The sequence below is a fragment of the Indicator indicator genome, chromosome 7 (genome assembly GCF_027791375.1).
Source record: "Indicator indicator isolate 239-I01 chromosome 7, UM_Iind_1.1, whole genome shotgun sequence".
Lineage (NCBI taxonomy): Eukaryota > Metazoa > Chordata > Aves > Piciformes > Indicatoridae > Indicator > Indicator indicator.
The window spans coordinates 31,295,822-31,323,595 of record NC_072016.1 but is presented as its reverse complement, the minus strand read 5'-3'; the positions used below and the strand labels follow the sequence as shown (position 1 = coordinate 31,323,595).

At 38.8% G+C, this 27,774-nt stretch overlaps 1 protein-coding gene and 1 non-coding gene across 3 annotated transcripts; both read right to left on the bottom strand.

Moving 5' to 3' along the window:
* Positions 1-336: 336 nt before the first annotated feature.
* On the bottom strand, positions 337-26,732 carry CCAR1 (cell division cycle and apoptosis regulator 1). 2 transcript variants are annotated; one of them, XM_054382659.1, is made up of 24 exons: positions 26,660-26,732; positions 19,949-20,121; positions 19,343-19,387; positions 18,666-18,698; positions 17,395-17,588; positions 17,027-17,141; positions 16,751-16,943; positions 15,472-15,604; positions 15,001-15,162; positions 14,368-14,593; positions 12,984-13,097; positions 11,957-12,123; positions 11,028-11,238; positions 10,145-10,228; positions 9,339-9,524; positions 7,585-7,776; positions 6,934-7,167; positions 6,514-6,625; positions 4,775-4,857; positions 3,617-3,763; positions 3,065-3,185; positions 2,324-2,509; positions 1,729-1,934; positions 337-632 (listed from the first exon to the last, which is right to left on the bottom strand). In XM_054382659.1, exons 1-24 carry the CDS (start codon positions 26,730-26,732, stop codon positions 573-575), a joined length of 3,450 nt encoding a protein of 1,149 aa, XP_054238634.1. In that variant the 3' UTR covers positions 337-572. The 2 variants fall into 2 exon arrangements, with proteins under 2 accessions (XP_054238634.1, XP_054238635.1); XM_054382660.1 differs by lacking the exon at positions 19,343-19,387.
* LOC128968361 (small nucleolar RNA SNORD98) lies at positions 12,275-12,338 on the bottom strand. Its single transcript, XR_008489137.1, has one exon. It is a non-coding gene; the product is annotated as a small nucleolar RNA SNORD98 (small nucleolar RNA).
* Positions 26,733-27,774: the final 1,042 nt, after the last annotated feature.

Here is a 27,774-nt window from a genome sequence, read left to right as displayed (position 1 = left end):
CTATAATAGGAGGCTTTAATACAAGCAGCTCTGGGAAAGAAAGTTACATTTGGAAGGGAAAAGAAACTTCTGAGAAGTAAAAGAAAAATGCAAGAAGCTTTTTTTTTTTTTAAAAAATCTTTACTTGCAAAATTAAGCAGCATGCTGTTTTGTGATTTATATTTGAATTTAAAAAGACTAATTAGACCGAAATAAAAATAAAAACCTAAAAATGGCAATTCTATAAATAATGAAAATTTTGATTTCACTAGACTTTAATGAAAAACATTTGGTAATTAAATACTTGCTACTGTTCATTATGATGACGAACTTTCTTAGGTTAAAACTATAACAAAGTTCATCCTAAAACATTTTGCAATGCAAAATTATTTTCATTTGAGGAGTGTCTTGAATGCTAAGAATTACAAGCAATCTTCAGAAGCAGACACTCAATGTTCATAAAACTTTATACATCTTTTGGAACTAGGATATTTATACTATTAAAATCAAACATGCATCACTTCCCATACATTCTGGTATCATGATTTATATTACATTATGTAACACCATTCTTCTGAACAGCAGCAGGTTTATCATACGTTTGCTCCATTTTCTTTGGATTTCTGATCTTTATCTTCATGCTTCACAATATCCTTTAAAAGATAAAAGGGAGATGATTATATGAATTCTGGAAGTGATATTTCTCCAGTGAACTGTAAAACAGCATGAGACAAATACAATCTTTGGTGTCAACTGTAAATACTATGTGAACTGGTATCTTTCTCAGTTTAGTTATAACCATTTCATATTTCTAATACCACACTGAAAAATCAGGAGCGTAGAAATAAGATGTGACCTAAGCACTTCAGAAGAGAAGCACAAAAATCATCCCCAGAAACCAAGGCTATTTAACTGAGATAAGGGTAAAAGAGGGTTATGCAGTGCCTTCAGTTGCAGGTTCTGGTGAAGCAGCTGGTCTATGACATGTAGTGAAACATAGTAATGCATAATACTGATGACAGATAGCTGCAAGGTACTGCCAGTGACTTGTATGATACATCACTTGTATCCTACAAGTAAGAGTAGTTCTAACGTTTGTCAAACATTTCCATGGTTTTACGTGTGTGGTTTTGTTTTCAAGCTTTTGCAGGTGCAATATTGTCTTTTCAAAATAAACAGAAGTAGAAGCAAGCCTCCCTCCTAAGTACAGGACAGCCACGCAGTAACCTTCATACCCAACTCAAGTTCAGCCTTAATTCATGGGCCCTTGTGGCATTTCTAGGCATGATGCAACCACCTTTCCGTAAGAGAATAGAAATGCTCTGGAGCATTGTGGTTTGCTCATTTCATACCCACACAAATTCAGATTTGTCAGTTGTGTCTGGAAAAAAATCACCCCTAACTGAACAAATGGAAGAAGATTTGGACTACTGGGGATGGGCAAGATCAGAACAGGACAACATTAAGATGAGTTGAGATTTACATTAACATATCTACATCTTAAAAAAACACAAATGTTTCAGTCAAGAACATGTGCTTCAAGCTTAAAAAAACCCAATCACTTTATTTGTTATCTTTCAATAATCAGTACGGCACTGAGCTTCAAATATGTTAAGATACTACTACCCTGAACTCGTGAAAATGTGGTTTTTTTTGTTTTTTTCTTTATTCAGAAGTTTTTGTTCTGGTAACTGAAGTCTACAAGAAGCTTGAATACAATAATAAACAATGGAATTAAACAATTCTAACCTGTTTAAGAACACTCTCTATTTCATCCATAACAGTAGCTAAGTTTTTGATTGTCTTATTCAGCTGACCCTCAAATTGCAAATTTTTATCATCTGAGATCTTCAAATTTTCTTGCAGTTGGCCAAGGTCCTTTTTCGCTTCTTTAAGCTCCGCAGTTAGACTTTTATTAGAATTCTCCAGTTGTAGTATGGTCTTTTCATCCTCATCTTAAGGAAACAAAAAAAAAGGCAGTCACCTCCAATGCTGGGCACTTTGTATCTTAATATTCCATTTACATGCCAACACCATAACTACCCATTTGTAGTTAAATGTAGTTAAAGAACATTAAAGACTACAGTGCATTACTATTTGCAAATACTCAATTCTGATTACATTTGGAAGTCTTATGTTCAGCCTGAATAAGAACGATAAAAGCATTTCAGCATGCTAACAATGGCCACAATAATAGTGTGCAAGCTCAAAGGGCTCAGGAAATAGAAAATAATTTACAGTAAGCAAACAGCTAAGGAATTTAGATCATCAATATTACTCAAATTGGTTTCGCTACTTAGCGTCTTGCATCTATGTAAGTACCACCTTCAAAGTAACATCCTACCTGTTTTTTCTTCTAGTAACTGAAGCTTTTGTTCTATCTCTGCCCGCACTCTTTCACTCTTCTCCAGCTTCTGCAGAAGGCTCCCAACATCCACCATAGCTCCGTTGTACACAATGAGGCCAACATTCTCTTCTATGGCTTTTGATTCTTGCTTTACTGTTGGAGATGGCAGCAGTAATCTGTTTCCTGCATTAAATTAGATAGCATTAGGAAATACTCTGTCATTTTTCAGTTCTAGTGACAACCTCAAAAACTTCTTAAAAGAATAGATTCAAGTTTTCTGGGCTATTCCTCACATTGCTTTCCCCATTCCTTACCCCAATTCCTACCTCCCCAAATAAAAGAAGCATGCTCTTCCATGACATTCTTCTATGCCTCCTTTCTGCACTGATTTGTCTTCAAAGATCAGGCTCTACTCTCCTACCTACACCACTGATCCTCCTGACTGCAAAAGTGCTGTGAGTGAGAAATGCTGTTCATCAACAATTAACATTAACCTCTGCCCTCCTTCCTGTTCCAAGGTATTGAGATTTACCCTAAAGATACAACAAAACGCGTTGGAAGACAGAAATACTGTAATTTGTGAAATACCCAAGATTCACTTCTCCAAACTGGCAGGTTACCTGCAGACCTGAATTAGTTTCTGCAAGAAAGCCATTTATCTCAAAGCATCAAAATCTCAAAAACTTATCTCATCTACACATTCTCTGCAAATTTGTGGCATAAAAAAAACCAACCCACCTAACATATCTTCCTGTAACTCCTCAGACTCTTCTTGGTTTTCTTCATCTTTAGAAGTATCTGTTAGTCTTCTGTAAAAGCATGACTCTCGAAGCACTACTTTATTAAGTAGCTTCTTGACCTAAAACACAGCCATAGGAAGAGATACGGTGTTATTTAATACACAGGCATTAGATCACCTAATAAGAATGTTTCAACCTGGAAAATTTAGAGATCGCAGAGCTTTAACTTGGACATACTGGGGCATAAATTGTAAACAAGCTAGGGAACAAAACCAAAAAAACCCCAAAAAACAAACAAAAGAGATCATTTTAAGACAAGAGCTCCATATACAATATGAGCATATTAAGAGACTCAAACTTCATCACCTATCACCTTTTCATTCAAAGACAATTTACAAAAGATTAAACTAGTGCCTCACTGTAAATATGAAGTGGCTACATAAAAAACAGGGATCAAGTATGTAAGCAACAGCCTTTAGAAGCTAAACAATATTCTGGCCATTTACAGCATTCCTATACTTTCTAAGAGATTTCTATGACTATACAAAACCTGAGCACGTGACAGGTGTAGTCCAAGAGTGTACAGTATCTCCTCCATGTCCTTCTCCAGAAGGTATCCACAGTGACTTTGATCAAAATAAACAAAAGCCATCAGGAGATCCCTATTAATGGTTACCATCTGCATCTTGTCTTTCTCCTACAAAGTCCAAGACAGGACAGTTAGCAAGTTAAAATATAATTTCCCCATCATCTACTAAAACCACACAAACCTCTCAGTTAACAAGAGTTTTCCTCTGTTCATTTCATCATTACTTTCAGTCAAGTGATAATACAACTAGCATTTGTCTACTGAATTCAAATAGAAGCAAGCTATTTAGGTAAAGTAATCTTAAAAGAATTACAGCACAACGGACAGCGACGCCTGGTACACACCTTCCTTTACTTTATGCAAATACATAAAAAAGGATTAACTAACCTAGTCAACAAAGTAACAGCAAACAGCCTTTCTCCTCTCAATCATGTATTTTATTGTACAGCTGTTTTCAAAGTGAAACCCCCATAAAACATGTAATGAATAAAGCATCCAGCTCTCACAGCTAGAGCAGTTCTGCAGACTGTGTTTTCCCATTATTCCCACATCTCTTATTTTTCCTTAAAAAACAAAAATCAGAAACTTAATTTATTCTTGCACTTAAAGTTTAATTGTAACAAATCAAACTTATGCCATTCCTTAATCTGAATTGTGGAGGCAATCTGTTAGCCTCACACCGCAAAACATAGGGAGATGTAAAAACATCAGACAATGATTCCAAGCTTCTCAACTGAAAAGCCAATTTATCAATCATGCAAATAGTCTGCTTTTTCTAACTAAGAATACAGCAGTTGAAAAAGAACGGACACAATAATCACATCTGATGCTTCTGACACGTACAGATAGCATTAGTCCTCACATCTCTCTGACTGGTCAGAATCTTATATGAGAAAGTTTTTCCAAAAGTTTTCATCCAATGAACTTCAAAATCTGAGTGAAAGCAGCTGATAGGTACCTTACCCAGAGTTGTCATACGTTCCCTAACTTCTATATACACTTCATGTTTCAGTCCAGAAGTGCTGAAGGAACCAAGGAGTGCAAATAGGTCTTACAATAGCTCTAATTAGGACACCTCTAACAAGGTTATATGCAGTTGTTAAGAAAGGTGCTAATTACTTTATCTTTAGACGTCCTCTCTTTACAATGCCTATTTCCTTCTCTTCTGTCCTCCCGTTTGTTCATTTCCTCTTCTTCCCTGTCTGTAAAATAAAAACAAAATTCAACATAGCCACAGCAAATTACTCTATGACCATTATCTCAAAATATAGATGTTCATGAAAAAAAAAGTTCATATAAACCCTCAAATATTTGAAATTAATACATTTTCTTGGAAAAAAAAAAAAAAGGTAAGAAAAGGGCATGTAAGTGAGTTCGACAAAGTTTTTTGTTTTTCTCTGGTCTTATTTTAACATAAACCAGTTATAATTTTTCCCCTCCATGTTTCTTTCATACGCAGAGGACAGAAAAGCTGACACAAATGCTAACTAGGCCAAAAATGAGTTCTGCCCACATCACCATCTATTGAAGTGGTATACAGAAAATTACCACAATTCTTCCTAATGAGGCTTGGCAGAGTCTGCATTCAGCTACCATTATTCCCATTAGGATAAAATCAGTACTATTTACTCTCATATTTTATATCATAAACCCTGAATCAACTACATAATTAAAAGAATGTGTTTATACTCATGTCTGAGCAAAATATTACTGATGCTATGATTTAGAATTTCCAAAAAATTACATATCACATCACGTATTAGATGTGAGTGACAGACTGCAGGGTTTTGGTTTAAAGGCAGACTGTACAAGAAAACAAGAATGTGACACTGCAGAGATGGATTATGGTATGCAGCTCTGTACCTTACGTGAAAATCTTTGGTCACAGAACCATGTGCCAAGTTGAGCTTTAAGCTCACCTTTCCTGTGGGGAAAACTTTGGACAGAAGTATGTGTCACAACACTTGTCTGATTTTGCCAACCTGTTTCTGAGAACCAAGAGCTTTCTCCTGCACCCCCCTGGTGTGTTGGATTGTTCTCAGCAACTCTGGCTGGGAATAGCACAAGGAGAGATTATGGGAAGCAGAAGCAATTGCACAGAACAGGCAAGCCTAGGGCATCCTCACAGCCATATTATAAGTAAATAGGAGTTATTTTAGAAACCACAAATTCGAACCATTTTTTTAAGGCTGGTTTCAATACTCTGCCAAAATTATAATTGGTTATAAACGCTGGGACTGCAGTATCTAAGCGGTTCAAACCCACATCTCCAGCAAAAACTCTCTAGTAAAGGACAAAAACCACAAAGAAGCACAAGCCAAAAAGCACACCTTGTGTCTTACACCTTCCCGCATCTGAGAAGAGAAAGAGGGCCCTGGAGACAGGAAAGTTCCCCAGCCCCTTTTCCCCATTTCCTCAGGCAAACAACTCCACCCAAACAGAAATCCACTCCTCCTAACACCCTGCACTACATTCTGGCCTAGTGAAAAATAGGGTATTTCAGAACTGAAGAACAAGAAGTTAGGCACTTCAAAGTGGCCTGGTTTTTCAGAGGTGCTGAATACTCACATCTCCTACTGACTTCAATGGGAGTTGCGAGTGGTCTGCATTCTGAAAAAAATAAAACCACTTCTATATGCATGCCTTGCTTTGAGTACCACAGCTAGTTAACTATGTTCACACAATGCCCCACATAAAGGCACTTATATTTCAAGTAGGTCTGGTCAGAACTACCAAATAAAATCAGACTAGTAACACAATTTAAAACGGTCTAGTTCCAGTGCATTCTCCAGCTTGAAGGAACATGCTCAATGGCAATTAAAGTTTCTGAAGGCCACAAAATTTGTAATTCAAGATACCTTCATCTTCGTCTTCAGCCTCTTCTGCCTCCATCGGATCATATTCTTCCTGATTATTGTCATCTTCAGTTTCTTCTTCATCTTTACAATCATCTTTCCTTTTATCTTCCCTCTGTAAAAAAAGTTCCCAAAAAGGTATTCAAGTCAGAACACTAAAAAACTAGGAAAGTAAAAAAACTTCATTACCACATATTCAAAATGGTCATGTTTATATTTAGTCACAAATATAAATCCATGTGTTATAGCTGAATGTTAAAATAACTGGATACAGTTGAAACGTATTTAAATAGAGATCAGTGAGTCAAATAAATTAACTAAGACTATGAAACCCATTTTCAAAAGCAATAAAGTAAAATTCAAATAAAAGCAGTTTAATATTGATCCAGACAGGATAGTACTTCATGTGAGCTAGCTGCAGACCTTCTTTTCATCTCTATCTTCTTTTTTATCTTTATCATCTCCAGATTTTCTCCTCTTAGGTTTTGGATCATCTGTTTCATCATCTTTTTCTTCTTTTTTTTCTTTCCTCTCGTCTTTTTTGCTTTTTTTGTCTTTTTTGTCCTCCCTCTCTGGGAGAGATATCAGCGCTTTGTAAATTCTGACACCAAAATCTCTCTGAAGCATTTCATTGAAAAGTTCTGCAAACAATGATACCTGCATATAAAGAACAAAAAGAACTTACAAGGAGTTTTAAAATATATACACTTAAACGTATGTACACTTATGATTAAACGGCTATGAGGTGCTACCGTAACAGCTTTCATCACAGCAGAATTTTAAGTAGTGTCAGATTTCTTACTATCTATTCCCAACTTTATCAAAATGCTTCTTTCCTTCACTGCTGTAGTTCAGGACCTAGATTTGCTGTATAAACTCAGTCCCCTGCCAGTGACTATACTGTTCTAGTAATGTACCAAAGACTGGACAATTATTTCTAGGGACTGCACAATGATTATTGAAGTGGTCTTTTGCCATGCTATTATAAAACGTGTATATTTTAACAACACTGATGTTACCACATGATTAAAAAGAAGCAAGAATGGCTAGCTGTCAGTAGCGTAGATAAATTACCTCAAAGGAATGTTCTTTATTATCTTCTAATCTATAGTCCAGAAGAACACTAAGAGACATAATGCTACAGTCAAACTTCCCACTCTTTGCTGCCCAGTTGGGATGCACAATGATTGCTGGCTCATCAGGCAGGATGTAACGTCTCTCCCGCCGCTGACGTTCCATTTCTTCTTGACGCTTTCTTTCCTCTTCCTAAAAGACGGGGAAAAAAAAATTACATACAGCATATTCCAAAGCTGAAGTTTCAGCCTATATATTATTTTTAGCACTCACTGCTTTCAAGAAAGGAAAGCCCAAGCTGCTGAATTCAACACAGAAGACAAACATAAGTCACAGAAAACATACTCGTTTCCACTGCCAACACTCAGGCAGGCTAACTGGAAGCCTGAGCATCACAAGGCAGACCATTAAGTATTGTTTAGCCCACAGAGCAACTAGTACCTTCCAACCATCTCATGGTGCTAAGCATGTTTTTTCAACAGTGGAAGGACATGAGCTTTTTCACTTCAAAAAATGGTGTGCAAGCTAGCAATGGAGTCAAGTGCTCCTAAAAAAATCTCTTATTTAGAACTGTACAGTACAGTAAGCTGTTTTATTTCTTACATAGGGAGAATGAAGGCTTCATACATAATCTTCCCAAAGATATCCAACACAGCTTTAACAATTACCAAATGACAATTTACTTCACTCTCTTGATTATGGGATAGGCCATCTCTGTAGATACAAGTGATGCAAATCAAACAAAAGGTTAAAAAAAAAGGTAAAATACCAAGCTGCTTACTGACTGCCAAAACAGAAACAAACTCCTGTGAGTATGGAAAGAAGTCATCGTAGAGCTTGTGCTTTTTAAAAAAAAAAAAAAAAAAACAACAAACAACCAAACAAAAAACCCAAGCACAATCAAAATTCCCTCCCCAAATCTTGAATAAAACTGTGGCAAGAAACCTGAAGCCCATCCAAAGTGAGGGAAAAGGCAGCAGCTGACAGAATTAGCAAGCACATGGCCTTTGCTCTCTCAACACAGTCTATGCAGAGATATAAAATTTCACATGATCTCAGATTGGTTATAGCAGGCAATACACAAAAAGGCACACTTAAAAGCAACTAACACAATATATATTCTCCAGATATTTATGTTCCTTTTCTGTGGTTGAACTTCAGCCTTGGAACAGCAAGACACACTAAGTAGTACTGAAACTGCAAAACTGAGAAACTTCAATACACAGAAGTTTATCCAAAAGCAAAAAATTGAAGCTTCATAATAAAGGAAAATAAACCTAAGCAAATCATTGCCACAGGAAGAAACTAGACCTTTTTATAGCCTGGAACCTGCCTTGCTCCCATCTCACAGTAGTTCCCCAACGCTAGTATGCCACTAGAAGCCAATACAACTAAGCAGCTGCTTTTCACCTAGATTTAGGCAGTTAAGATTTTATTAAGTAGGTTCGCCCCTACAGTTTTTCTCAAGAGTTTGGATTTTATTTTTCCTTACGTTTAAGGACTGACATTAATTCAGACACCCCAGCTGACTGTGCTGATATAAAGATATTCAAACTTGCCAAGATTTTGTTCCAGTTGCACAGCTCAAGTTACAGCAAGAGTTCCCAGTGCAGCCATAAGAGAACTAAGAAAATCCCAACACAACTACAGGTACATTCCTGTACTTTTTACACTTGTACATATGTATACAAATTTTATATATACTTTATATGTAAATATAATAAGTCTTAAACCAAATATATCCAAAACCTAACCTCTTTGTCATCTTCAGATTTCCTATCCTCCTCCTCTTCCTCTTCTTTCTCAGACTTCTCTAGCTCCTTTTGTTCTTCTTTTTGTTCCTCTACTTTCAGCTGCTTTGTCAGTCGAGCTATCAACTGAGATTTCAGTCCTTTAGAGCTAAGGGTTCGACTTTCTAATTCTTTGCGAAGGTCATTTACCTGGCAAACAAAAGCTCTGTAAGTGCCATCAACCAGTGACATTGAAAAACATTTGATTAGCAGAAAAGGTTAAGTAAAAAGCACTGAAAAGTCTACTTTATTTTAAAAATCTGTACTGAAACCCACTATTATTTACTGATACAGCTAAAGCTGTGTTCTCCTCAGAGAACCCCTTTCTTTAGGAACTTTTCACAAAGACATGGAAAGGATTTTACTACACTAGAACAGTTAATTACTATTACTCTTTTCAAGGAAACTTTTAATTATGTCTCCTGACAAACTTTTGTATAATTACTGCCTTTTTAAACTAACATTGAAGTATTTTAAACCCCACATTTTTAATGCAAATGAATACAAGCAGGTAACTGGAGTTTTGTTTTCCAGTTCACGTATCATACACACCCTTTCATTGCACGAAGGTCAAGAGCTCCTAATTAGCTCTTATTATTAAAATCATGAGGCACACCTGACCACGGTCTAATACCTATGAAATCAACAGGGAAGATAAAACACTACTAAAATATTTCGCTCAGTGGAGGGAATACACAACTGTATTTCAGCTTGTGCCTTAAAACTTAAAATTTATAATGGAATAAAATTTAAAGAAAAGTCTTAGCTACCTTCATTGTTTTGGGATCCAGTTTAGACCAGTGTGTAGGTGTAGAGATCTCTTTGGCTTCTCCATCATCCTTTTCCTCTTCATCCTGACAAATAAAATTCAGGAATTATCATTGAGAAGCTTGAAAGCATTTAAGTTATTTTTTTTAATTCTGTTGCTGATCTGTGCAAGGTCACAACTGTTTCAGATTGTCTTCTCCTAAAGTTATTATTTAGACAAGTTGACACACACATTCTACCACTTTATAAATGATCACAGTGCCACTCAGCCAATACAAGCCAGATCTGTAGAACACAAAAGGGTGATAAGCAACACCACAAAGAATATCGGGGTTACACAGACACTGATGGTCTCCATCAACCACAGTGTGTGATCTTCCCCTAGATTTTAAATCCCCCAAATTGCTCTTTGTTCAGTCAGACCTTTCCTTATTCCAAGATGCTGATCAGCCACATGGCCTGAAATTCAGATGTTTCAGACTACTGTTTGTACAGTTTCAAATATCACAAATAGAACTGGCCACAAGAGAGAATTTAGAAGTTTTAGAAAATGGCAAAATGTTTGAAGACAGCTACTCATAAACTGCATCTCACTCAACAACTGGTCCCAGATTCCAGCAACTACATCTATGATAAAAAAATTTTCTGCGCATCGTAAGCACAATTTAATTCCATTTGTGGTATCAGCATACACATTTAGAGTTAGTGAACTAGCTGAAATAAAAAGCAACATTCACTACACTGCTGAAAGCTGGTTTACCAGTCATTGTTACCAGTTATGTTTCTCCTGTGTATGTGTGTTGTGTAGTATGTGGTGTGCATTTTGTGCCTGTGTTCCTGCGCCTGTGAGAAGCAGAAATAGAAAAAGGGATTAGCGTTCAGTGCCTGTTCTCCATCAGCCTCCTTGCGTTCACCCTGAAGCTTCTCGACCAGCTGCTGCTTGTATCCTCGGGAGAGGGTTTCCCACTCTGAGCGGGTGGGAAGGCAATGCCAAACATCCGGGAAAAATAAAACCACTGTCTCCACATGAGCTGGAACTGTACGCCCCTTGTGGGTCTCCTCAGGGCGATGGTAGCGAATCTCTGCAAAACGGTACCTGTTGCAAGGGAAGAAGCATGTTGGAAAAAAAATTCTACAATACACTTTACAGAGCCTAGATCACTTGTAGCACATCAAGTAAAGAAACTTTGCTGCAAGACCTTGAAGTTTATCTAAAGAAAAAAATTATGGAAGCCATATTTTCCCTTTTGGCATGTTTGTAAAAAAAAAAGTATCGCAACTAAGGAGGGAGTCCAACAAAAATCTTTTAATTGAACTTGTTTAGTGGAAGTAGGTTTAATGTGCAAACAGACAATGCTGAAGCACTTTAAATTTAGCACACAATAGACTTCTGAGGTATTAGTGAAACTGCAGTGAGTACTAACAGCACTAGAAGTCAGGAAGAGAAAATATGGCTGTATAACGAACGGCTATTTATTTATAACAAAAGATCAATGAAATGAAGTTCTCTTGACGATCTTCTCCAGCTATGCACAAAATGAAAAATATTTTCAATGCACATTCAGTAAAAAAATTACATGTCAAAATAAATCCAGAATTTTTAATTAGTTCTTAATGCAGTGTTCAGCACAGTTGGCACCAATCAAGCTTCTTACAAAACAGAACATCCTTTGAGTAGTTTACCTGCACTACACCAAGAGCAGCTGGCAAAGAAAAAGAGGGGTTTCCACCTCTTTTTTTTTTTTTTCTTCTCCAAACTCCTGGTACAGACAAGTAGTTCTACAGTGTACTTTGTTCTGCAGTACAGTACTTACCATTGTGTGCACACACTTAAGTCAATCCCTGTAAGAGCCTTGCAACAACGAATAGCCGTCTTTATCAGCACAGAAGGGTCCTTTTCTGGATCAGGTCCATCCAGTGATGGGGACCAGTGTCCTCCAATAGCCATAGCTTCATCTTTGCCTTTCATACCCACTAAAAACTAGACAAAAAGAGTCTTCTGAATGTTCCCCTGCTAGGGGTAACGTCATTTTCGCAAAGTGCAAAGAATATTTCACATAAGACACACTGAAATCCATGAGTAAACTGTCACATTATTTTGAAATCTGAAAATCTGAAAGTCAGTCAAGAAAGAGTTCAGTTATTTTTTTCCACAGAATAGTTCAGAAATGGAATAGGTTTAAAACATCATCACTCATTCTTGTCTGCAAGACTTTCTATCCAGTTTCTTTACTGGTACAGGCCTTTTGCTTTGCAATTACAGCTAACACACAAGACAGATGCTACTTTCAATAGTTCCTTACTTCCAATGCACTTTTATAGATCTTCCTGCTTACAAGTGATAAAGCAAAGCTACAAAAGACCACATGAGCATATCTATAAATTCAAATACTCTGATTTGCTTTAACATGGAGTTTAATTGATAAACAAGTCTGAAACACTACGGTGATTACAGGTTTTTCAGGTTAACAAGAATTAAATTGGCACTTACAGTGCTCAACTGTTGCTTCATTTGTCTTCTCTTCACAGCTAAGCCCTTAGAAAATAAGTCTAAGTGCTTGTAAAGAAAGACCTAACAAAGTTAATAATTATATAATTAACATAGGTTTCTCCAGATATTTTATGTCTGAGTTTAACTAAGTTGAACAAAGCAGTAAATATGAAAGCAGTGAAGATGGATCTCCTATAAACTGGAAAAAGAGTTGACACATAACTAGGTCTATTTAGAAGAAAATGTCAAGCTGTCACTTAGCTGCCTGGAACTCCTATTACTGGCAAGTATTTTACAGCTCTATAACCAACCTTTATTGCCATAACTGTCTGACATTGGAGTATATTTACCTTTACAAGCCGAGCAGGATGCTGAAATCCATCACGAAGTTCTTGAGGATCTTCAGCCAGAGCGCATGACTTATGATAGAGATCTTCCATACTAGGACTAGCCATCAACATCACCTGTGGTGTAAATCAGATGAAATCAGTCTTGTGAAGGTCTCCCACTATGACTAGTAAATAAATGACCTCAATTTGCAATCACATACATACCAGTGCTTTTTCCTCAGTGTCACAATACCCCAGAACAAGTAAAGGTGAAACAAAAATTAGAACCGAGTGTTAAAATGTCTGGCAAGAACCAATTCCTCTATATCCCATATGGATGCTGTGTAATCTTATTAAAAAATCTCAACAAACCAAAGGCGTATGAAAGCAACATGCTTTGCATGCTATCACTACCTGTCAAATACCCTATAGCAAGGAGCACACTGAGCATATTTCTGGTTTCAGTAACTAACCCCTTCCGTGTTGTCACAATCAGAATCAACTCACATTCATCTGCAGCCGGTTATCCCAGCCAAATTGAACAAGGTTACTTGCTATCCTAAACAGGTTAGTATTCTGAAACAGGATTCCTCAGTTACTTAGTATGTTTTGAAGCTTAACCTTCTGAAAGAGAGCTCTTTCTCTGTATTAGGAGACCAAAAGAAGTACATCGGATATTTGAGCTGAGGCTTCAAAGCTTTTATACACAGAAGGGAAGTAAAGCTGAAAGTCTTTCAGAAATAGTGGTTAAAGGCAGTTTTGTTTCTAAACTTATCTTTAACATGAAATGCTTCTAAAACAGATCAACCTAGAAATCTCAAGACCTGAACAGGTTTTTGGATGACACTTTGACACTGAGGTCTTTTATATATCATTACAGCCTTCAATGTAGCATATTTTGACATTTAGATAATCCCAATATGCTCTAAGTACATTCAACAAAATAATAAATACTGAATATATTATGTATCTGAAAGAAGAAAGGAAAAATAGAAGAGCATGAACTATACAGAAGGACCCTTGAAGGGGAAGGAAAAAAAAAAAAGAAAGAAAAAGGCTGCATTAACTATTCAGAATGAATTGCCTAAGAAATACATTCAGAGCTCTTCCAGAAGCTAGATTTCTTTCCTGTAATTAGATCAGGGCAAATAGGTGCAGAGAATGGAAAAGACCTCAGTAAAAATGAGATTTAGGACAGCTCTAGTAACAGAAAAAACAAACCTTATTTCAGACACGATTCTTCAAGCTCTACAAACTAACTCTTCACTGGAAAGTTTAAAACACTGTCTTTTGTTTGGTCAAATTGCTGTAGAACATTTTCAGTTCAGTTAGGGTCATTTTTTTCACCCCTACTGTTAAAAATATTTTCCAATCAACAGTCATAGCAGTGGAAAACTGTACAAACCTTTGCACTGTACAGATGATCAGCATCCGTCGGATCAAGGATAGCAGTGTTTTTATCTATAGGATCTACTTCTCTATGCATCACGTAGAAATTACAGTAGTTTCCCAGCTGAAATGGTCTAGACATAGGAAAAGCGTCCACCCATGTAAACTGAGCGTCAAAGAAATCACTTGGGATATAGAGGTTCTGGTAACGTCTCCTCAGCTCCATCATGTCACAGCTACGGCTGAAATAAATAACAGTATTTGGAAGATAGAGCTACACAATCACTGTATATATCTACAACCACATATAACCAACAAAATACAAAAAATACAAACAAAATACAAAAACCCAAAAAAATACAGACTTTAAAGAGCAAATATATTGAAGTCAGAGTGTTATGGACTGATGCTTAAAAACAAGTAACTACTGAACACTCTTTTGATTAACATGTCTACATATTATAGAGGATTTATTAAAGAGGATAATAAAGCTATTTTGCAGTAGTATTCAAAAACAACCAAGAGCCCAGAAAAAGTTTATCATACCAGGTTCTCAGCCATGTTGTATTTGTTCTTTCTTTGAAGATCGTTATTTAACACGACACAGCTTAGTGATCTGTGCCCACAGTTAAAACGAGCATAAACATACCAGTCCAATGAAAACTTGGAAAACTGAACTGTGTAACGAGGAACAACACGTCGTGGCCTGCGAGGAGACCTCTCCCGCTCTCGTCTGGGTGATCTCTCTCTGGAGCGTTTTCGTTGGGGTGATCTCTCCCTGGACCTTCGTCGCTCTCGGTCTCTTTCACGACTTCAAAAAAACGCATACAAGTATTTTTGTGTGCTGATACCACAAACCAGTTTCCAGCACAACAGAGGCTAGGCCTGTCAGAGGTGACTCCCAAAAAGGAGAGAAGTTCCTCATGGTTTGTTTCAGTACAGTCTCTTTACAATGAGACCGATTTTGCAATTCCCTCCCTTCAGATAGAACTCTCCAACGATATCTAGAAAGGTAAAGATACTTGTGCGTATTGCTGACTCACTTTGGAGAAAGAATCTCAGCTCTGAAGACAGGTCTTTATGGAACGTTTTGATTATAGCCTAGTCTTCTACAACATACCTCCTGTCATCTTTTCGGTTTGGCATAGGGTCTCCTCCTCTGTCATTCCTCCCAGAAAATCTGGATGGTGGGTCTAATCTTCGAGCTGGTTGAGGCTGTGAAATCAGGCGAACTGGGGGCTGCAGCAAACCACCTGCAGCAAAAATGTACACGATCAATAAATAGGGGGCAACTACCCACACTGTACAAACATCGCTGGTTTACAGTTGTTACACTTCAGTACATTTTTTAGACTAGCTCTAGAGTCAAATAAATATAAATCTGTTTACTAATAACAACCGCATTGTAATGGTTTAGCAACTCAATATGTGACACTCCCCAAGAAACAAAAGAGACTTCTGCTTTACACTTCACTGATGCAAACAGACTCTACTATTTCAAACTGGTTTAAAAGTATCTTCTTAGGATAGAAACTAATATAATCTAAGCACACAAAAACTACCACAGTAGATAGGCAAGTCTTTCCTCGGAAAAGTAATTTAAGATAGACTACCTACTCACAGACCTAAAGAAAACCTAAAACACATTTCTGAAGCTATTCATAGTTAAAAACAATTAGCTTTCTGAAAAATCATTCTTAAATCAATTTATTATACTGCTGCATAAATCCCTCAGTACATACTGTCTCAAGACATTTAACCAACTGATTGTAAATGGAGCAAGCATTACTATAAACACTAACAAACAACTAGGACTAATTAGAGTAATATTTATCTATCTCCTTAGGTGATAGCTTAAGATCTTCTCCCCTTACTTTTACTGTGGGCAAGACAAGTCCTAACTGTATCTTACTATCAATTCTATTGCCAATTCTTCAGCTACTCAAAGTTCACTGATTTGCTACTTTTGGCAGTTTCTCAAATGCCAACTGGGCTAACTAAAATAAGTAATAGACCAATACAGAAATAATAGTTTTAACATGAGAGCTGTGTGAAATCTGATCTCATTGGGCAATCAGAGGATGCTGAAGAAATACGGCTGTTAATACTTTTAACCCCACAACTTGCCTGTGAAAGTGTGAGAATGAAAATCACATTGAATTTGTTTCTGGATTACAAAATGTTCATGTGAGCAAGGAGTCCACGAGGATATCACTAACCAGGTGATTCTTGAGCTATTGCAGGCAATGTGCACTGCAGGAAAACGCATACTCAGACTGAAAATTCTATAGGGTCCTTTCCATATTAACTATTGCTTTGGTTTTCTGACTAACAAGAAAATAACCACCACTCTAAGCATCAGAAGGACCAGAACAAAACTCCATGCACTGAAGGAGCACCTTTCTGCTGTGGCTGCTGCAGTAAGGGCTGAGGCTGTGTCTGAAGCAAAGGTGTGATTGAAGCTGCTGATATCTGTGCCTGCAACAAGGACTGCGGCTGCGGCTGTGCCTGAACACTGAATGCAGTCTGCTGTGCAATGGGCTGCAGAACTGCTGGAGGCGTCTTCAGTAATGGCTGGGCTTGTGTCTGGTTCTAATGGCAGAAGAGAAAAGGAGTTAGGAGTGAGCTTAAACCAGAAGCAGCTTGTACAATTTAGACTGGGTGACCCCACATACCTGATTTGGAAGTGTCTGAATCCTTTGTGCATTCCATTTGAATGGCATATTAGGATTGTAAGTAGCTTCTACCAAAACTCTGTCACCCACCTGAGGTGTCTTCCCTTTAACAGCACTGCAAATGGTACAGAAAATGTATTGTGAGAGTCCTATTCAGCTAGTTTTACATTTGCAAGTTACATTTAAAGCTGAAAGAAAGTAGACAAAGTTAATTTAAAAAAAAAAAAAAGCTTATAGAAACCAATCCAATGAAAGTACTCTGCTATAGTTCGGAGTATGCAGGCACCATTAGTGAAGTCACAGAATTAGAATGTTACAACCTAACCCATTTATTTAGTACGCTTGTCAGGCAAGTATTGACATCTTACCTGAGTTGAAAAAAGACATCTTCATCCACAAACCCAAAAGTATCATGCAGTTTAGTAACCACTCCAGTGAAGACACGCTGCTTTTGTGGTTGGGTTTGCTGCTGACTTGACCGGGGTGCTGGATAGGAAACAGTTATCTGGGCTGCTGGTTGAGGAGTGGACAGGCTAAGACTGGTAGGTAGTGCAACAGCTGGCTGTAAGCAAAATAAAGCAAACCATGAATCTTGTAACTAGCTGACATAGCTATAAGGAACAGGTCCTTTACCCAGAAGGCACGGGTTTAAAATAACTCTAAACCAATGATTCTAAATAGAGATATTCAGAAGGTGGCACATTTTGTTTGTTAGGGGAATTTTTTTTGTCGTTGTTGGTTTTGTTATGGGTTTGCGGTTTGTTTTTTTTTTTGGGGGGGGGGGCGGTGAGGTGGGTTGTTTGGTTTTGTTTTTTTTTTTTTTTCTTTAAGATTAGGTTTTCTATTTTAAATGAAGACTGGCTTTGTTTATCCTTTCCTTTTAAAAAAGTCAACTTCCCCAAAACACACACGTTGTCTAGAAAAAAAAAAAATTAAGACTGCCTTATTGTTTATAGCTAACCCGTCCAAGGGGCTGGAAAAAGAGGTTAAGTTCCTACCTTTGCTAGGAATACAGGCTTGGAGATTATTCTCCATTTATATCCCAACTGTAGTATTACAGTCAGTAAAGGTTGAAGCGAACACAAAACCTTTCCCTAATTCAACTCACATGCTTGCCTTCTCACAAAAGCAGAACACAATGAGCTAATGAAATTAAGTAACCTATTTTTACCTTTTTTTTTTTAAGTATATTTACGAAGTCAAGTTAAGAACTAGAGCAACTTAGAGTGTGTTAAATGGTTGCATGTTTTAAGCCTATTAAGCTCAGCAGGACTCTCTTTAAACCTCTCTCCACACCTACTGCAATACTGTTAACACAGAAAGTTAAATTCCTTCTCCAAAGGGAGAAAGATTTTCCCCGTTTGCCACTAACTGCAAAACAACCGAACACCTGAAGTTCAAAACAAAACTATGATGTGATCAACACACATATTCCCTTCTTTTCCCAAGGAAAAGTATTTGCTACTGGTTTTTTAAACCAATGCATATTTTAACATCTGGATAAAACGAACCTGTACCAATAAAACGTCCACTCGTATTGAGTTAATTTTACAGATTAAGCTACTCAAGATGTCACAAATTCGCACTCTTGCATTATCGGTGTTTGGGGATGAAGACCAAACAATAAAACCAAACTAACCTGAGTTAAAAGGGTCTGCTGAGGTTGCTGCAACTTAAAATAAATAAAGTTATAAATTAATTTTATATGTTTAAGGAAATGTTACAATTTTACCTCCTCTTTTCAAGTAAGAGTTTTTGCATAATCTCAGTTACTCGTCTTTTGGGGTTTGGTCATTTCAGCAGTTTGCATATGCATAAAATTGTGCTCATGTGGTTAACTCTAAGATTGGATAATCCACGTTTATTCAGTAAGCAGAAATGCTGGGGGGGGTGTTGTTAATAGCAATACCAAAGAAAGCTTTGGCAGTTGGAGAAGCTTAGGCTTGTAATTTCTATGTTTATTCTTTTTCAAAATCCTGTTAAGTTCAAAGACCATAAAAAAAGTAACAGGGAGCTTTTTTTGGACAGCATCTTTCCAGCAGTTAAAGTATATGGCCCTGTTTAGAACAAAGTTTATCAGGAATTGTGTACACATGGAATAGTATCTATGTTTAAATCTCCTTTTGCATGAAAGCAGGCAGGCTTCCATCTTGGATACGTCTCTTCCGGTTTATGAACTTCAAGCTCTCTTACTACAAAAACTGATTAGTTTCTTTAACAACTTCCTACCCCAGGATGATTTTAGAGACAAATCCTACAAGACACATAACCAACATTACATTAATTTGTGATGTACACAGTAAGAATCAGACAAACCTGTTGCTGTACACTATAGAGAGTCTGCTGAGGTTGTGAATATTGCTGAAACAGATAAAAGCAAAATATCTCATGAACAGGAAGTATTATTACCCCAATATTACCAAATACCAGTTATCTGATAAACAAGTTTTAGCAGTTATTATAAGAATATCAACAGGTTATTACTTTCGTAACAAACATTGCTTGCTTTTAGACTGGACTCTGATGTACTCTTTACAGCCAAAATGAGCAATTTTTGTTAAGCTTTACACTTATACAATATTTAGAACACTACGAAATCAAGTAAAATGCTGTTAAGAATATATATAGTGATGAAAGTTACTTGGAACTTGAAATTCTCGGGTTAGGTACAACAAAACTCCCTTTCCCAAAAGGCTTTCCACAGCGAAAAGTCAGCACCTCCACAGCCAAAATTCCAGCCTTCACAGATCAATACAACTATGGATACCTGTAGCCTTAAAATCTTTTTTTTTAAGCAGGTTTATGCTTCCATGTTCACCATTTTCCATTCTGCTTTTCATTCAGATACTTGAACTTTACAAAGCCAGTGGTTTATATTGTTCAAGTTCATGCAGTCAATAGCAAATGCTCCTTTTTGTTTACCTGCTGTAAGGCAGCTGCTGCAGCTGCAGCTTGCTGCTGCAAAGCAGCTGTCTGGGTAAGCTGATAGTTGGTTGGTGTTTGTGTGGTTAGGCCTGCTGCTGCCAGTGCTGTCTGCTGGGTGTATATGGTAGGAGAGGCTCCAAGCAGCGATGGCTGCTGTACACCAAGAGCAGCTGAAAATAGAACACACACAATAAGCACTACGAACAATTTTAAACAGCTGAGGCTTCTGACAGATATACTAGATGTAGTATGGGATGCTAGACTCCTGAGTGAAGGAGATAAATCCAATTCTAAAATTTCAGATAAAGGATCACACCTCACTAGCTTCTCTTCTAAATCAATTCCAAACAGTATGCCACAGCAGAGGCATATAGACCACTTCACTTAATTTCCTTCTCTCAGGCTGCTTGTGATTTTTTAGTACTAGCAGTTGCCACCCCCTCCTGCACCCACTCCCACCCAGCACACACGCTGTATTGTTTCTTCAAGGTTTGGATGAGCCAGATAAAGATTGTCACTCTGTTCTGTACATTCATACATATGTTTCATTCCACCTGAGGGCAAAAGAAATCTTTACTGTAGTAAGAGCTCTGAAGCAAAAGCTTCTGAAAATGCAAAAAGCTTTTCTTTACTCAGTACTGTATTTGTCCCCAAGCAAGCTGGACACTGTAGATGTGGGGGATGGTAGAGAGGATCGGCCCTATAATGACAGGGAGACCAAGCCAAGCTCTCTCTAGCTCTTACTAGGAAGAGTTTCTGTTGTCCAGAGTCAAACTGCCTGGAAGAAAAGGTTAGTTTATTTTGTAGTCATTACAGCTTTTAACGAGTAGCAGCTGTCACGTGCTATGCTGATTATGCATGCGATACTTCTGAATGAGGAATGCTTAAGCCTTACTGACAACTTTTAAAGACAGAAAGCTCTGCACAATGCAAACCTGCTCCCCCCTCTTAGGCAGGGGTTCTAACAAAGTTATCTGCACCTGCATGATCAAGTACCACTTCACAAAGCTGTCAGTCTAGTCCACATGTTTAAATAAAACCAAAGAGAAACTCAGATGGAAACACTGACAGCAGAAACAGGTCAGCCAGCCACCCTCAGAACTGAAGAACACTGATGTTGAAGAGGTTTTTTCTCTCTTCCAAAGCCATTGAAGAGGAACAATGAAGTTAAGAACAGATTTACAGTATCATCTCTGCAGAGTTTGTGCTCTGCACTATTGTTACTGATCCAAAATGAAGCTTTCATTCCTGATCCACGGATGCTGCAAGAGATTGCTTGTAGTTGGTGATCATCACCATAGAATTCACAAAAATGCTGTAACCAACACAACAGATCCTGAATAAGGTAATCCCCTCTGCCAAGTTGTTCTTTCCAGCAAAGTACACTCCTCAGAAAGGAGCTAATCATGGCACTGAGCATCTTACAGTTTTGGAATGAAACACGAAGAAACATAAGTAATAGCGAAAATCATCACAATCGCTATAATCTAGCTCAAATATTATCATGTTAAATATACCAGGAATTAATAGTATTTTAATAGTGCAATCAAGCATTCTATAGTACAGCAAAATTAGAGCATTCCCAGTATTACACAAATTCTTTCCCTGGTAAACTCCAACATTTGGGCTTCCTAAGAAGCCAAGCAAGCCAAATTTGAGGCTTTTCCCATGACAAGCCCTCCGTTCTCCCGATCCTCTTCCCCTCTTCTTCCTTGTCCATCAGCTTCAATTTGAATGCGTATTTTTGAGCATTCAAAACCACAGCCTTATTGAGAACCTCAGCACTGCCCACATACACTTTTAAATCTAATGAAAATGCTTTACTGCTGCATCCTGGGACAACTTTCACTTTTCTTGACTGCATTACTCTGCTGGCTCACTCAAGGCAAATAATCAAAGCATTAATCTTCCTCCTCTTATTTCCACATGCTGAGCAGAAATTTACTTCATGCCATTACCTTGGAATGTGTTTGACTACACTAGCTACTGTCATTCAATTCAATTCTATTCTAATGTTCTTCTAACTCAGGGGAATGAAGTTGGGAAGCAACTTCAAACAAGTTTCACAAGTTCTCTCCTACTTTTTGTAGGAAGGATATCTGTTAGCAAGCTTGCTCCCAAAAATGTATCTTGAGGTTCATCAGCTCTTCAGTTTCCCTTATGACATCTTCCTTTCTTGTACAACCCATAATTACCTCAAACAATTCCCAGCCCACTCTAAGACTCTCAGCCCATTTTGTCCATTAAAGAGGTAGGGGGAATTTTGCTACTTCCAATGTCATTTTATGAGCATTTATTATCAATTGGGCATCATGTCATTTACAACACTGCAGATCAACTTACCTACAAATGACAAAGACAAAAAGACTGTAAATATCCCCTCAAAGGATAATACCTGTAGGAACGCATTTTTCAGATTCTGGATCTTGTTCCTACTATTTTGCCCTAAAATATTCCAGGAGTTTAATTTGACTGCTTTTCATCTATGTATTTATCTCAGTCAAACAGACTCTATAGGTATTACTAGTTCAAGCAAGCAAGCAAACAAAACCAAAAAGGAAAAAAAATCACCCAGAAAGCCAAGAGAGAGAGAGTCAATCACAGGCTGAGAGTAGAATTGACATCTGACTGCTGTATTATTAACATTGGCTACAAACATCAGCTCCTAGGATGTGTAATTATCTCAGTAAGTACAGCGATGAAAATGCCTTCCTTCAAATGCAGTCTCAACAACTCCACTCACACCACATACTGCATGGCACAACCATCTGAAAGGGCTTGGATAGAAACTGGAGTCCTAAGCTGCAGGTCAAGCATCCTTCTAGGAAACAGAAACTTCTGTTGTAGCAAACACAAAGCCAGTATTTGATAGTCCCTCTTGCTGCTTCTAAATTCCAGATACCCTTTAAGATTAGGGAAACATCTTCCAAGTATGTGACTACATTTATCTCCGTAGTAAGTGATGTAGCTTTATTAGAATCACAGTAAGAGTAGCCCTTCAAGGTTGCTATGAAATGTGACTTAGGGTCCTTGGGTTTTTAAGCTCCAAGCATAACACACTTGCAATACAAATGTCATACAACCTACTCAAAACAACCCCAATCCTTCTTTACAGGCACACAATAGAAACTAGGCTCAGTGTATTTACCACAGGACATCCATTTACAGCGTGTCAGCAAATTGTGGATCAGCTACTATTTCTTAGAGATCCACTGCATATTTGTCCTACTCTTACACTTTTCTTCAGTCACTTCACAGGGGCCACCAGCAATGACAAGATACTGAGATTCAGGCACTTTTGCTTTCATCAGGTGCACCATTCCTCACCCTAATGCAATGAAGTCTTGATATCACCAAGACAACACCAATCAGCCAGAGCTCAGCACAACTAGGACCCTCCCCTCAACCACAGTTCTATTAAAATCGGCTTCACTATGCCAGAACCATAACCCTGGAAACAGCACATACCGAGCACTGTGATGCAGACCAAAGACATGGCAAAAATTAATAGCTAAGAGAACAGGAGGGAATTCTCCTCCACTGGTGTATCAGAAACTTGCACATCATCACTCGAGTTAAAAGCAATTTGTGCTATCTAGGAATATTTACAATGTTTAACTTTAATCTTCTGTAGCAGGCATGATTTAGCAATGCTTGAGCATAGCAGGGACTTCGAATTCTGCTTTTAATCATGGAAGGAGACTATGAGACAAGAGCAGAGAAAAAATTTCACTGTGTTATAAGCAGGAGTCTCTCTTCACACAAAGATCTTTGCTTGAACCTGAATCTCCCGTCTGTCTTCTAATACCACAGACACAGGCAGTAGCAAGCTATCCCAAAGTTATCCCAGGAACTCTTCATTACACAGCATGTCACTCTACAACTACCTTAGTGTCACCCTTTAATTATTAAGAGCCTTAACTCAGTTACTTCTTCAACAGGGATGGCCAAGACAGTATTCAAGTCACTAATCCAAAAATCTCCAAATAACAAAATCCTCAAGCCTGAAATTACCTTTGTGCTATAACCAAACTGGGTTTATAACAGCATCGCCCACCACTGCTGATTAGTGCTTAAGAAAATGCTATCATGTTGTTTGTGCTATAAAAATCAAGATCTCTTTCCTCCATACCCAACCACTGCTTTTGAGAAGGAACCTGACACAGACAAACCAGCTGTGTCATGCAAAAATGTAATGTTACGCTGCTGGCCAGTCCTCTGAAGATACAAAAATATTTTGTAAATGTAATTTCTTAAAACTAGTTTATGAACACTAAGATTCATCAGGGTAAGCCCATCTGCCTAACTTCTTGAGCACAGCTGCAGGTGAGACATGGCCCAAGCACTGCCAGCATCTCTCTTCCGCAGGCAAGCAACTTGACTGGACAGCCATAGCTTCACGTTGAAAGGTGCAAAGCTGCTACTGAGTTGCAGTGCAACACTAACACTGCTCTTCAGCTCCCAGCAGTGCCAGAGCACTGCATACTTTGCAAAAGAAGCTTCCTGTGCTCTGTGTTCTAAATCATTCTGCATTAGAATAGCCAATAATAAATGCCAGTGAACAACTAACTACATGGGTACTCTAGGCAGTAGAGTCCTGAGGACTGAGCTCAGAGAGAGAGGAAAAAGAGGATGCAGACATAGTGATTGCATACCGCAGTAGGAACAGGAAAGGACTGCACAGAAGGATGCTAGGAACTAAATGTATTCAAGTGATACTGGAAAGAAGATAAGATACTACAGTGTGGAGAGACACCAAAAACACAAAGGAAGGCAGAGCTAGCACAGGAAGAAGGCAGAAGTGCAACAAAATGTTAGTCTTTAATGTCTCTCATGAGTCAGCTGCTGCAGAATCAGATGAACAGCTACAAATCCCTGGAGATACTGTCCTCATTGAGCAGGTCAAAAAAAGTCTCACAGCAATTGATGCTGACCAGTTATATCCCAATTAAATTTTCCACTTAATTTAAGCAAGCTCAGAAGTAGGCTAGCCAAAGGCAGTCACAGGAATAAGAACATATGTAAGAAGTTGGTGTGTGCTTCTAGAGCCTTTGCTCCTTTTACCCCTTCTCCAGGGCCCCCTTCTGGTCCTAACCTAACAAGGTCTAAGATGGCTGCCAGCTCCTCCTCTTCAGGTTTTATGAGGCTTTCCCTCTGAAACAGGACATAGAGCTGGCCCTCAGTCTTTCACCACTATTTCTGGTGCAGTAGCTGTCACATGAGCCAATGTATCAAGAATACTTCACCCCAGATGCTGTCATCCTTTGATAGCTCCAAGGTGTCACCCGGTCAGACATGAGAACCAAAAGCCAAGTCTGTCTCTCCCATGTTCCCAGTGATGGCCCTTTCCAGCTGTTTCTTACAGAAGGAGAGTAGTGCAATTTGGGTTAAGTATGAGCTGCTCAGAGGAAGAGCACAAAGCTGCTTCTAGGCAGCTGGTTAGGTACAGTAACAGCTTAGGTAGAGATCAGCAGTGAATGGGGATGGAGAAAGAGGGAAAGACACACTGGGACTGAGTACTGTGAAACACTTTGGGAGCAGCAGTTTCCTGAGGATTCATTCAGACTGGACCAGTGCCCTAAGTGAAAACTGGAGATGAAGGAGTCATTTCAGGGAAAAAAAAAATGAGTCAGAAGAAGATTTGTTTCTCCTCCTCCATCTCCCCAACACACACCTCCAAAGCATGGAAGAAAGTGCATTCCCAAAGTCTGCTAAGTTCCCAGACATAAAACCACTGACTAAGAAGGTATGCCATTCAACTTCATATCCACCTAGACGTGCAGAGGACAACTGAAAAACCATACAACTCTTTAGAAAGACATTTCTTCAACGAGGTTACTGCCTGTGCTGACATTCTGACATCCTGGATCCTCAATGTACAACAGCTCTGCTGAAGGTTTTTCCACATCAGACACTGAAATAGAATTTGGGAAACACTTTGCATTCCAGAAAATAAAAGGGCAGCCCAGAACTGGAAACGGAAGCACCAAGATTCACCACGCAGCAAGCTTCACATCCTTGCCTCAAAAAACTTTATGCTATAAAACAACATGAAACATGAAAATCTAGCCAGTTAAGTTTTTAAATATGCTAGCCTGCAATTAAATAAGGCTTCTGAGCTCAATCAAAGGAAACCTTCTGTTATTATCAGGGAATACCTTTAGTTACAGGGATCCCTTGAGTTATAATTTAGAATTAAAAATAAAATATACCCTCTCCCCATCCAAGCAGCAAATTTTAGAGCCCTCTTTGCTATGTAAAGTATGTCAAATAGATTAGTAAAGGCTAAATACTTTGTAAACATTGATTTAGGCTGCCCTTTAGGCAGCACGTCAAAAACATGCAATGCCTTATTAGTGCTGTTATTATTTAATGTAGAGCAATCTAGAGCGCTTTGATGAAAGGCAATTTGATTTACACATCTTCAGATATGAGTAACTTAATACCTTTGTCTACTGACCAAGAGAATCAATACAAATTCACATGGGATTTTACCTATCACCACTTACAAAAGAAGTCAAACCCCAACAGCTAGTATTAGGCAATGATCTTTCATGTCTCTAATTGTGTGAAAAACTCCCAACTCAGACCAGTTACAGAGAATTTAAGTCAGTTAGCATGGTGCTATTCTTAACTCCATACCCAACTACAGAATCACCAAATCTACTAGATGACACGGTTCAAACATTAAGCGATATGTCAACTGACCTGGCTGAGATACTGCAGTGGCTGTAAACTGAGTTGCCCAAGGGGGATTCTTCTGGCCTCCAAACTGAGCCATGGCGAAAGGTAAAATCTCCTGGTTGTCTATCTTCTGTAACTGCAATCTATTAAAACAAAGCACAGCTACAATCTTTGAAACATATACCACCAGGCTATTTTAATTCTGGATTAAAAAAAAAAAAAAAGTGTGTGTGTGTGCTAAAATATTATCGTTAAATCTCTAAACCTGGTAGCAACGTGCATAAAAAGCGGGAAACACGAACAGTTGCAAGACAAGTGATTATATTTCCCTATCCCGCGATCTCCATCCTCTCGGTTTTAACAATGGGACTAACGCTACTTAAAGGCAGAACTTGGTTCAAATTGCAACGCAGACCAAGGGAAAGGTGACTCTGCAGAACGAAGGATTTGTACTTTTAAAATTATTTCCTTCCCAGGGCTCTGGCTACACCGCGTTTGGGAGCGCTGCCGGCAGAGGCACAAGGTAGGCTTCCAGCCACGGTTCAGTTTCCCTCCCCCCGAACAAGGGCAAGTTAACCACGCGAACGCGGCAGGGCCGCTCACCAACTCCCTGACTTTCCTCCCGCCGGGGGAACCGTCCGCCTCTGCCCCACAACCATCGTTTTTAAAATGACTTTAACCCCTCTCAGCACCGCTAAACCCACCCCTTTTTTTCCCCCCCTACTATTATTCTTTTCTCTTTTTACGCACGCAGCTTCGGATACCCGCCGCGTAACCGGGCCCCGCCGCCGAAGAGCGAAAAGTACAGCTCGGCAGAAAGCAAAACGGCAGGCGGCAAGAGCTGGCCCTTCCCAGCCGGCGGCGGCAGAGCGGGCGGCGGGAAGCAGGCGCCTCCCCACCCCCCGCTGCGGCGAGGCCGCCGCCGCCCCTCCTCCCGCCGCCCCCGGCTAACAATGCGGGCCTGCGCCTGCCGTGCTCCCCCCCCAGCCCCAGGCGCCGCCAGGGCGTGCTCCCGGAAAGCCGCCGGGGTCTCCGCGCCCCTCCGGGCCACTTGTGCTACCGCCACGGTACCTGATCGGCACCTCGCCGGAGCCATCGCAAACCCCTCCAAGTCTCTCGCACCGAGCGCACCCCAACTG

Coding starts and splice junctions, on each gene's coding strand:
- CCAR1 (XM_054382659.1), bottom strand. CDS start 26,732: ATGGCTCAGTTTGGAGGCCAGAAGAATCCCCCTTGGGCAACTCAGTTT. Junction 16,944..17,026: donor TTCAGACACTTCCAAATCAG/GTATGTGGGGTC, acceptor TTCTGCCATTAG/AACCAGACACAAGCCCAGCC. Junction 13,098..14,367: donor ATCATCTGTACAGTGCAAAG/GTTTGTACAGTT, acceptor TTTACACCACAG/GTGATGTTGATGGCTAGTCC.